This window comes from Pinus tabuliformis, chromosome 4_2, assembly GCF_031772625.1.
Source record: "Pinus tabuliformis cultivar Carrire ecotype Pingquan chromosome 4_2, CPIR1, whole genome shotgun sequence".
Taxonomy (NCBI): Eukaryota; Viridiplantae; Streptophyta; class Pinopsida; order Pinales; family Pinaceae; genus Pinus; species Pinus tabuliformis.
This window is the reverse complement of record NC_142304.1, coordinates 484,392,606-484,405,151: the sequence shown is the minus strand read 5'-3', so window position 1 is coordinate 484,405,151 and position 12,546 is coordinate 484,392,606. Positions and strand designations below refer to the sequence as shown.

Here is a 12,546-nt window from a genome sequence, read left to right as displayed (position 1 = left end):
TTCACCTCATGTACTAGTCATCATAGTTCCCTATAGGGTAGAATTATTAATTGTGGACATCAACAAAAGCTTATCATGTGGGTCCTAGTAACTCGTTATGTCTCTCCTAGTAACCTACCCATAAATATTTCATATGCAGAATGATTTTTAGAAATGCTAAGGTGATCATTTCATTGTTAGAAAATAATGGGTATACTAATAGCACTCTAGTAGATTTAACCATTTCTCCAAAACATTTACATCCGTTTTGCATTCAAATAAGTGGATATTAAATTTGACTTGTACCTTGAAGGGTTTCACACCTCCAAAATTGCCAGTTGTTGAAGACACCTTGGCCGATGTTGGTAGTTGTAGAAGGATTTGGAGAAATTTTCCACCATATCATTCTTATGTCACATAAGTGCTTCCTCAAGAAACAAACTCATAGGATATCTTGCTCTATCATCTCTATTTTCTTATTCTATGGGAGGCCACTTTGGTTGGTGGAAATGAATATTCTCAAGAGAAACTAGTCAAAAACCCAATTCTCCATACCTTGACCTCCTCAAGGACATGCATTAGGAAACAACAAGGAGAAAATTGCTCTCATATCATGATCTCGGTTGCAAAAGGAAATACATAAAAGATATGAAAGGAAATGAAACACACACAGAGAGGAAAATAGAAGAAAACATAGAAACATAATGAAAACCCAACTCTTATTAACAAATAAAATTACATAATATTATAGAACACAAAATGGTTAGAACAATGGTATATATCACTAAAGAAAGAGAGATGGTGGTTACACACATTCACAAAAATACATTACAATAGGCCAAAATAATGACCTTTTAACATAAAGAAAGAGCCCTAGAGGTCCAAATCCTAGTCTTAGAAGATGAAGTGCCAAAAGATATATGGGCCCTAAGGTTGTTAATTGGAATATCAATTTCTCAAGGAAGAAAATTTTGCATACAATATTCATTTCGGTGGATAATAGCTTATTGGAAAGAACTATTGAAGGAATATAGATCTTGGCTAGGGTTAGATCATGCCATGGAAACCTTGGCCCTCCAAATGGGCAAAAAAAACATCATTTAGGCCCTAAAAACATTCCTAAAAGTTTGTGACCAAAAAACCATAAAAAACTACAAAGAAGATATAGAACCATTGAGTTAGTAGAAAAGGTGGGCGAGCTATCCACCTAGATCACTCTAGAAGTTAGGGTTTGTGATTAATCTTGAAATTAGTCTCAAACAAGGCATGTTTTTATTTTCAATATAACATTTTTTGCTAGGAAGTTTTAGTTAATCAAATTTTGTGGAGGTTGAAGAGAAGTATAATAGTACAAGTAGTGATAATTTCATAGTTTCTTTTATTATAATTTAGAGATATATTTTATGGAAGATAGAGTTTACCGTTATTCTTAAAATCAATTTTAAAAAAGCCATGTTGAAATTTTTAGTATAATTTTTTTTTAGTAAAATTCTAAACCCTTAAATTTTTAAAATCTTAAAAAACCATAACAATTACATTTTAAAAAAACCATAACAATTACATGTGGTAAAAGCTCAATTTTAAACTCATTGTAATTTAATTTAAAGTATCTCAATAATTGATAAGATATCCTTCCTCTTTAAAAAAATTTACATGTTCAAATTGGAAAGGAAATAAAGCATTGCAGCATGATCTTTATCACCATAACTCACAAGTGTTTGGAGAAACACATAAGATTTTACAAGCTCAAATGTAAAACATAACGATGAGAGAGTTCTTATAAGCAACTTGGTCTATGAACTTTATTTTATGACGGAACCAAGTCAGCCCATTACATCCAAAATACGGGGAAAATGCTGAGAAGGCTTGAAAAGCCTGAAACATACATCATTAATATAAATTTAAAGAATATTTTCATAGGATCCCAAACTGATTTAATTCGAAATCTGTATGGCTTATGGGCCTTCTGCTCTTGATAATATAATATAGACCCCTACCATCAAGGTAGCTAAATTCTGCATGGAACAAATAAAGCACAAGATTTCTGGTTAGAAATTGACAGAGTCATTGCTATAGCCATATGTAAAGGAATGAGCTGTTTACTTCCGACTCGAATAAGATATGTACCCGATTACTAAGAAGTTTCGTAAGTGTAGAATAACGTTCTGCCTAGAAACCAACAGATGGAGAGGAAGCGGGAGCACCAACGGATGGAGACGAAATGGGAGCAGGAGCAAATGATTCGGCCACTATGCCTGATTTCGACTCAGATATAACCTCACTTATAATCCGCCGATCTCCACTTCGGTGAGCCTCGCATAGGCGGGGCAAGTATATGCCTGCACAACATAGATACAATGTATATATTAATGATGGGCTAACTTCAGATGTAGAAACCATATCTGCAACTATATGATATCTCATATCGAAAGCTTATGATTATGTCTATTAAATATCGAATGTTGACTAGTATAATCACCTTCCCCTGCAGCGAGGTTGAAGTAGAGATCGAGGATGTTGGGGCACTTGTCGTAACAATTTGAAGAGCATAGTTTCTTTGTAAAATGGCCATCTGCTAGAGCATCTGTAGACATCCCCACAGCCAATCTCTCTACTCCACATGCATTCATGCATTCTTCCGTTTCTACCCCCTCATTAATATTCTCGGCAATAATGTCAGAAGACTGCGCAGATTTACCCAATTTAATGTAATATTATCAATTACTTATTTAGGTTATAGTTTTGGGAGTTGTTTTTTTTGGGATTTTTGGGATTTTAAACTAATTAGATGCCAAAAATTTGGATTTCCGAAAGTCCAAAAAATTGTCTAAAGATAACTGTGTAATGTCGAAAGATTCCCTCTATAATTGCGAAAGATTCCCTCTAATAAGTAGTTAGATAAGACGTTTAATTCCCATAAATTTTGTGATCCAATCCCAATCCAATCCCAAACAAAATTATATATACTTGAAAATTTACTTATATACAATTTCTTCAGTTATAAAATATAAATCATGTAAAATGCATAAGAAATGTCATTATTAGAGTTCAAAATGGTTTGAAAACAATGTAAACTCACCTGGCATTCATACTGCACATTGCCATCCCTCAAGATGGACTTCTCAAGCACGCAACGTGCTCCAGAGGACGACACAGAAAACGCGCAAACCTCCAGTGGAAGCTTCTCGCATGCTATTCGCCCTGGTCATTAATGATTTCCAATTGTAAGCACTTTCTAGACTAAAATATCACTAAGGGAAAACCACTGAGGTAGCCAATCACAAGATTCTCGATGAAATAAAATAAAATCAATTCTCCGAGTACAAACCGTAAACAACTTGCGGAGTTGTAACTGAAATTAGGGCTAAGGTCGTCAGAAAAAGCTTCATAACGCCCATTTCTTCTTTACTGCTCTGACTCTCGGTTACAACTCCGTTTTCCTGTAAGTGGATGTAAATAATGTACGTAGCACCACTTCATATAAATATTTATACAAGTAGCAAATGGGTATAATATTAGGAAATCGGTACAGGAGTGTGATTGACAGCTGTGGGAGTTTCTTTAGGCGAAAGCATTGGATAGTCGTTTTAACCCACAAGCCTTCTTTGCCAAATTAGGCGAAGTGTAGTCTAACTGCCAGCTAATTTTCCAATAAGTTTGGGCGAAATATATTGGTTTTACAGCAGATATATGGGAGGAATGCGGAACGTCCCGTTACATGGTTGGTCTTTCAGCCCTAGCCACAAGGCTCGCCGAGCCTGAAGGGTGGGGCTGGCGTTCCGGTCATAGAAATCGATAGTAAACCGAACATTTTATGTTATGGGGAGGTTAAATTCGCTATTTTAAAGAAAAATCTTAAACTGCATCAAGATTGTGGGAATTTTTTTTAGATATTCTTAATCAGATTTATATTGAGTTTAGGAAAAAGGTTGAATCTTCGCCATGAATACTCATCGAAAAAGAAAAAGGAGGTAAATCTTTGGTGGTCATTCCTTGAATTTATCGTGATTCGTTATACATGGGATGTAATGTATACAAGAAAGTAATATAGGGTATTTAAGTAGATATTCAAAGGAAAGGCTAAATGAGGTATATTTTGCATTGGAAAGTGTTTGGTGATTAATATTGGGGTTTCACTAGTGTTTGTTGATAGTATAGGGGTCTCTCCACGTTCAAAATTTAGTTAATTAGCTTAGTATGGCTTGTGGGTGGTTGCAATGGGCTTAGGAGTATAGGGATAGTCCTTCCAACTCCTATTACAACCCCAAAAGAACCTTCATGGATTTAGGAATATCGTGAAATCTTAGGGTGTGCAACACTAATATTTTTTCATTCACAAGTTTTCCTAGAACATAAATACTTAAACTTGGACTATGCCTACTCTTCTCTTTTAGTTAAGTATGTGCAGAATATATATACACTTAACAAATTTACCATTTATTTAATTATGTACTTCATCACATGTCATACAATCACAATAGTACATATGTCTACTATTATACTATTGTCATAATATATGGAGCAAACTACTCACCAGCCTAATACCTAGCACGTGTAATATTGACAAAGATTACATCAAAGAGGCTATCGGCATACAATCTAGGCAACTCATGCCAAATCATACAATAGAGGCCTTCATGGCCAACTCCAATATGAACCTCAAATTCTATTCCCATCAGAGCACAAAAATTCAAAGTTCTCCTTGAATATCAAATTTCAGTTAAACGGCAAATTCTAGTGGAATGTCAAGTTTCAACCCAAACCCCAAGTTTCATCCCAACACCAAATTTTAGCTTGAACATCAAATTTTACCCCAAATGTAAAATTTCAGTTGAGTCCATCAAACACCAATTTTTTGCATAACACAAAATTCTCAAGTGTGGTTGCTTCCACCTATTGATCATCTAAGGGGAGAGGCACATCACATGGTTTCCACATCACACTCTGGCCCACATGTCCACCCATCTAGTAGGATGTGTCCGAGTCATGCCCTCCTCCATCTCATCTCATGCTTTGTTCAGTCCCTCCCAAAATCCACCTTCTCCTAACTCCTAAACTTTGTTGTTTGTCCTTGCTCCCTTGCTTGGTTCATTCATCCTTCTCCATTCCATTATATCTATTATATATATGTGTGTGTGTGTGTGGATGTTTTGTAGCATACCTCGCCTAATCGGCATTGTTCATGATCCTTCATTTTGTCGACATTACACATCCCTTGTCGAAGTCTCATATACCCATTACTTCTAAGTCATTTTGTTGGCCCCATTCCACACATCATCCCACACCCGAACTCGTCTTACATGACTATTCCATTCCATATCATCTTTGTGTTCACATGTTGGTTGACCTAACTCATCCCAATTTCCAAGTGCACACATTCTGGGTCACTCATCTCAAGTGTGGTGTGATCATGTGGGTCTGCACCTAGCTAAATCATTCGACCCATCTCAACATATGTTCTCGTTCAATTGTCTCGGTCCTCCATTCATATGAAGTGAAGCCTATGCCAATTGTATGGGAAATCTTCACCCACTCAACTCGTGTGACACAATTCTCATGTTGTATTGATTAGTCCATTGTCATTGCATGAATCCCCATCCAATGATGATGGAAACACCAAATTTGGTATTTAACTACATAATCCCATGCATGGTCCAAGTGCACATCTAGGTGTACCCATGCTATGTGATGTCGCAATGTTAGTTAGTCATGGTGCCAAACTCATGTCACTAGCTCATTAAGCCAAGATTTCATGTGGTTCTTTCCAAGTCAAGGAATCCCCAAAATTGCATGTATATAACAAAGCCAAGACTACCATTTCTTATAAGTTTGAGCACACTCATGCACCCTATTCACTGCAATGCTTGAGGGTCTTACATCCTCCCCTACTCAAAATCATTTCCATCCTAAAAAATCCTCCAATCAGCAACCCTATAACCAAGTCACCCAAATATGTCTCATAGCGTGAAGTCAACCTTGTTGATCGGTCACCACACCTCTACTTTGAATAAACTCATATTTGAATCTACGTGATAGATTCCCTTGTTTTTCCAACTAATTAGGTATTTAATATCATCATCATGTCAAATCCACAGGATCTCTCTTCCCCATGCAAGTGCTCCCATTTCCTACAGTGTCCCTCCAAGCATCTCTGACCTCATTCAATCTAACCATAGGTACCTCCATAGCACCCAAGAACAATAACTCATGAAGATACTATTTGCAATGAGGGACACTCTAATGGATCAATGAGAAGGAAGGGTGGGTTAACCTTATGACTACCACCCTTATCTCCATCCCATTTCAACTCCACTACTCTCAAGAAAGTGCCTCCATACTTTTGCAAATATACATCAACAAAGGAGTATAGGAATAGATATTTCCTTCTACCTCTTTGATGAGTCACTCCAACTCAATATCATACGACCGCTCACTGGCTCCAAATTCCTCTATAGTAGTTCCAATATCCTATTTAGCACATATGTACCAGGAATGTGGATTCCCCTCATCGCACTCCAAGGTCACACGTGACATATCCACCTAATTTTTGAAGTGATCTAGAAATATCACCTCCACTCCATCCTCTCTTTGATTTGGAACCCTCTCTAAAGTCATGTCTACCAAAGCTAGAATAATTCCTAAATGTTGTACCAAGATATACTCTACTCATCAAAACCTACCCTCCATGTCTATAATCCTATCTTCATCAAAACTTAACCTCCGTGTCTTGAATCCTCTCCTAATGCATTAGAGCATCTTATTTGAACATCTCATGATCTCAAAAAAACACCATCATCCATATGTATGGATGACACTCAAAATAACATCCTAGCACTACCTCTCACAATAGGCAACATCATTAGTGATGGTATGAAAAATATCATCAAATGATCCAAGTGAGGAATTACAAAAAACAATGCTTCTCTCAGAAACTCTCAGCCTAAAACCACCTCATAGTCATCAAAAGGAATTATAGTAAGAAAAATTTTGCCTTACCATTGTTGAGAAATCTAGGGCATTAGGATTAGGTGAGTTCTCTTCTAATGAGAATTGCTTGTGAATTATTTTTACTTATTTAGATTAGGTTCTTCTCTTTGTTTAGATTATTATAGGGTTCTTCTCCATTAAACAGCTATCAAAGCATAAATAATGAGACAAGAGACACAAAGCATAGGTGATCAGCAAGGGCCAAAACCTCTCTAACTTAAGAGGAAAACCCAAAACAAATTCTTCTTCTTATAGAGAATTCAATTGATGAATACTAAGACCAAGACCCTTGACACAACAACCTCTCCAAGATCAAGTCACAAGACCCTTCTTCACTGCTTCTTCTACTTGTCAAAGTCAACATAAGTCAAACTGCCTTCTTGCACTACTAGTATCGGTTACTTTGAAATTTTGGACCCTTTCCAAAGATATGCAATATTTACTTCTGTGATTTCGCACATGTGAGGTGATGGAGAGATTTTAGGATGCTTTCCTCCTTCAATTTACTTGAAGACTTCCCTTAGTGATCTTGACAAGCAAGGGAGGTGGATTGAAGACCTTCTTAATGAATTCTTCAACAATTGATTTGATACCACTGTGAAAACCCTTATTTCAGCCACATGTGTGAGGAAACTAACCCAAAAACAATGACAAAGACCTTTTCTCTTCCTCTCCTCCTTCTGGTTGGTTATGAGGCAACTCTTCTTGTGATTTCGTGCTCCTTTTCTTCTCTTAGATGCTTGACTGAGCTTTGTCCTAGGTGAGGCTGAGCTTCCTTATATATAGTGGTTTGTCCGTCAAGAATAAGTTAACTTTTCCTTGTGACAAGGTTCACATGCCTTTTCTAGGATCATCCTTAGGCTGACTTCAAGGATATCTTCTGACATGGCCTTGGAGGGTTAACAAATTTTATTTTACAATGAATTACATGCCCAAATGGGTCTTCAATCCTTGACATTGACTTTACTAGACTTTATGACTTGATGACCAACCTAATAGCTCATAATGGGAGCTTCAACTAAAAATAAAATTCCTTGATCATGAAAACCATTATTCAAGCATTACAAAAATAATTTTATTTTCTTCTTTAGATCAATTACATAAAATCATGATTTACTTGTTGCAACAATTTATGAGAGTTTACAAAGTAAGTGTTGTAGGATTACTGGATTTCAAAAAGAAGAAGAGATTGCTCGAGCAAGACGGCTCCAAGGATGAACCCTAGATATGCCGCCTCCTTGCCCTCGGCCGCCATTGGGTCTTTGAATGCCCCTGCTGCAGATGGTTTCGAGAGATTCATGCACAGGTTAAGTGTCTTTCTCCTCTCTGCAGATTCGCAAGATGTCCATACCATGAACGTCGGCGCCGCAGACACGGATGCTCACGCAGAACTCTTTGCCGAGAGCTCTGGGGTAGCATGGACTCAGCCCCCTGCTTCCACAATGCGCTTATGTGGCCCTCTTCAGAATGTCGGTGCAGCGGCCAAGGAAGATCACGCAGAACCCTTCGCTGCTCCTCCTCGGATCGTGGCTTTCGGGAAGGAAGGGTTTGCACCGATTGGTTGTACGCCTCTTCTGCCCATGGGGCAAATCCAGGAAATGAAAATCAATCAAAGCGTATGCCTCCTCTCTTCATAGATCTGCAGGGGAAAGAGGCATTCGGACTTTTCTCCCTCATTCCAGATACAAATCAAGCTCATTACAGGCAAAACTATGCTACAATGGGTAAGCCAGACAGATCTAGTGCAGAATCTCAAGCATACACTGAACATCAAACTGGGGATCCCCTCTGCAGCTCAACGGCTTCTCCACGAAGGTAAACAACTAGAGGATCTCCATCCTATTTCTTTTTACGGCATTAAGAAAGATGCATCCATTATTTTAACCCTTCGTTTGAGAGGAGGAGTTGCTGGAGAGTCATCCTCAGCTAAGGCATTTTCATATAAAGATGCAGTCCATGCTAAGAAGCCTGAAAAGATAGTTCCACCGGTTCAGGCTCCACCCAAGCCTTTTTTGGTTGACAAATCGGAGGAGGTTCCCTCTGTTGAGATCTCTTACCCTGACCTGGCAGATGACACCAAAAAATTTGCTGAAAGGGCCATCATCTGCAGATTCAATGGGCTCTGGCCACGCTCAAAGGATCTTTATGATTGGATCAATGACAACTGGACTCACCGTTGCAAGATTTACTTCTGTGCAAAGGGATATTTTATAGTGCTGTTCGATAATCTCGAGTACTACGAATAGGCATTAGAAGAAGGCCCTTGGTTCATGGGTTCGGCAGGTCTCTTCTTAACTCCATGGTTTCCAGACTTTGACACAGCTTCTGTAGTAATCACTAAAGCCCCTGTCTGGATTAGACTTCCAAATCTCCCAATATACCTGTGGAGCACAGAAGTATACAGGAAAATAGGCAACACTTTGGGTTGCTTTTTAATGGGAGATTACGAGAGGGAACGACAACGTCTCTACACATATGCTAGAATTTGTGTGGAGCTAGATTTAAGCAAGGGATTGCCAGAGCAAATCAATCTCAAGATCAATGACACTGTTTGGACCCAATTTCTAGATTACGAAAACACTGCCTTCCGATGCCGTCATTGTCACCTAACAGGGCACCTACAGAACTCCTGCCCATCGCTGACAGCAAGATCGAAAAAGGGAATCTTCGCAAAAACCAAACCCAAGCGTTGGGCTCCCTGTCCTCCGCTGCCAGCTGGGAGCTCCAGCCCCCCAAGTTCGGAGGATGGGGAAAGCGATTCAGAACCGGACCAGGCGCCTCAGCCGATGGATCCGCCCATGGATACTATGGGGCACACCCATGACACAACAATCTCCCAGAAACGCGCCCATGAGACCTCCTCTGAATCAGAAAAGGAATTCCCGATGATAGAGAATTCCAGTCTTCAAGTTGTCTTAGCTCATTCTCCCCATGATGGCTGGACAAAAGTCAACAAAAAGAAAGGGAAAAAACAATGTGTTGTAGTTTCTGCCCCTATGGGGTAAAATTCAGTTAGTCAGTCTGTGATCTCAAGTCATCTGTTGTAGCTATGAGTTTGAATCTTTCCTCCGGGACCGAGGTTGATGGATCCATCATTTCCGGTCTGCCGGTCTCTTGCTTCTCCTGATTGTACTATATTTTACTTAATAGAATTAGTCTTTATCGAGAAAAATTACATAAAATCATAATTACAAATGTCATTATGAATACCAACATAGTTACATTTTTTTAACACTCCCTCTTAACTATGGAGGTATTCATAATCCATACAAGGTACTCTGACATTCTCAATCTAAAGAATTATCATAAGAAAAGTCGGATTAGTAACCCATCTGTATAGCATCATATCAACCAACATTATCACATAGCTCTATCTCTCCACAATATTAGAGCTCAATGCTGGTGAGACCAATGATGTATAGACACCCTCATAATTGTATCTCTCACCCTACTTGGGTTATCAGAGTGTGTTCCACCAAAACTATTCTTACCTTGGATTCCCACTCCTCAAATACTATCGGTCCTATACGTATACTCTTATCTTTGATGGCTAACCACATCCTCAAAGAGTATCGGATGCTAGATGCTTACCCAATACTCCCTTTCATCTTCCTAGGTGAACACAAAATGATGTGTCTATCTCTCCTCATGGCCTTCACTAATACTTACAGATGTTAGTCCTACTCTATTGCATGACACTTGAAGTACAAAACCATATATGTAACTCTCTCTTAACCAGGGACGACCAACATATTCCAGAAAAGGAATATACCCAAGCTCCCTCTTAATCAGAGACTTGTCTAAACTCCCTCTTGACCAGGGACTTTCTTCTAGTATCTCTTTAGGTGGAGATCATGGGACAACTAGCTACTTGTAGAAATCCTTCCTTTGATGTCGTAATTTGTTCTTTTTCATAGATTCTACATATTTTGGGACTTCTTCGTAGGCATAGACAATCCATCACTTTCATTCATGAGTTAGTCATGTCATCACTCCTTTCATTGGAAAGTGATCCATTAGTCCATATCTGGTCTTCATATTTCCTCCTTCATGCCATGTTTCCTTAAGGATCTTTCATCCTACTACATGAGCATCAGTCATGGAAGACATCCACAACTCTTCCCTAGGGATCCCTCCATAAGCCCATCTAGATATTATTCAAAAATGAGAAATGAACATTAAATCAAAATTACCTCTGTGATGGTCTTTCATCATGATGTATCCATGTGAGCATCAGCATCCTACATATATATTGACACATATCCAAAAGATATATAATTTCAAGGATCTATTTCCTTTTCAAACTTCATCAAAGTCTTCATATATTTCATGGAGATATCATAGTCAAATATTTTAGTCCTTGGATGTTGATTTATTTTTCCATAGTTTCACGTTTCATGATATCTTTCTTTCTTCACACATTTCCTTTCCATAAACTTTCAATTCGAGTTCCTACAAATATTGTCAACCACCTCATATTTCATATGAGGACTTCTTATGTTGATTTGATCTAGTCAATTTGTGACCCATGCCTTCCTAAATCCTTTCAAAATAGGAGATCCTTTCTTTTCATCATGCTTTTGAGATAGATCATTTATCCATGTTACCTGCAACCATATGAAATGACTCTATTTTATAAAATACAAGCATACATACCACATTTTCCTTTAGGTTATATAGACTTCCTTGAACAACTTCCTTGATTGAAAGAAGTTCAATTCTGTGATCTGCTTCATTTCTTTTGACATCATTCCACCATCCCATGAATTTCCACAAGTTGGAATTCTTGATGACACACTTGCTTCCTTTTAATTGGTGAACCTTCTAATGAAGATTCCAAGAGAGGATCTAGAGTATCCTCACTCAGCAAATGTTTCCTTTTGAATGATGTATGATGGGATTTTTACTAGATGACTTTTCCCTTTTCTCATAAGTACCACTTATGCTTCTAATGAGGTTACCAAGGGCTATATAGGTGACTGGCATATACTTCTATATTTCATGCTTATCTATGATGATTTCACGAGCTCTTGCTTTCAATGCTTCTATGATGCCACAATGCATCCTATCACGCTCCTTAGAGACTCATGGTAGCCATATATTACAATAAAAAACTTGAAAATAGAAACTTGAAAATAACTAGGTGAGAAACTATCTCAATCACAGTATAGATCTTTTACTTCCTCTTTCTTGGATTTCTTCTTTTCGGCTTCCTCTACTTCTTCGATGATATGGGATTCTTATCTTCCCCTTTTGTTATTGTCATTCTTGAGCTTAGGAAAATCTCTATTATAATTACCATATTCTTGACATCCATAACATTCAACCCTAGCCATGTTTTTTTTCCTTTTCTGAAGACCAAATTTCCCAAACTTTCCTTTTATTTTTGTCATTGTAGCATATACTTGATTTTTCTCATTTGATCCTACATTAGTTTTTTCCTTCATCCTGGTTTCTTCAATCTTTCATAGTGACCATAGATCCTTGAATGGAGTAGCTTCTTTCTTCCCATAAATGTTTGATGTAAAGTTACCCAATTCCTTTGGTAGTGCATTTAGTAGTACGACGGTCATCTCTTTG

General features: G+C 38.0%; 1 protein-coding gene across 1 annotated transcript; it reads right to left on the bottom strand.

Moving 5' to 3' along the window:
• Window positions 1-2,148: 2,148 nt before the first annotated feature.
• Window positions 2,149-3,377, bottom strand: LOC149170068 (uncharacterized). Its single transcript, XM_089425434.1, has 4 exons — window positions 3,308-3,377; window positions 3,059-3,180; window positions 2,459-2,663; window positions 2,149-2,318 (listed from the first exon to the last, which is right to left on the bottom strand). Exons 1-4 carry the CDS (start codon window positions 3,375-3,377, stop codon window positions 2,149-2,151), a joined length of 567 nt encoding a protein of 188 aa, XP_089281560.1.
• Window positions 3,378-12,546: the final 9,169 nt, after the last annotated feature.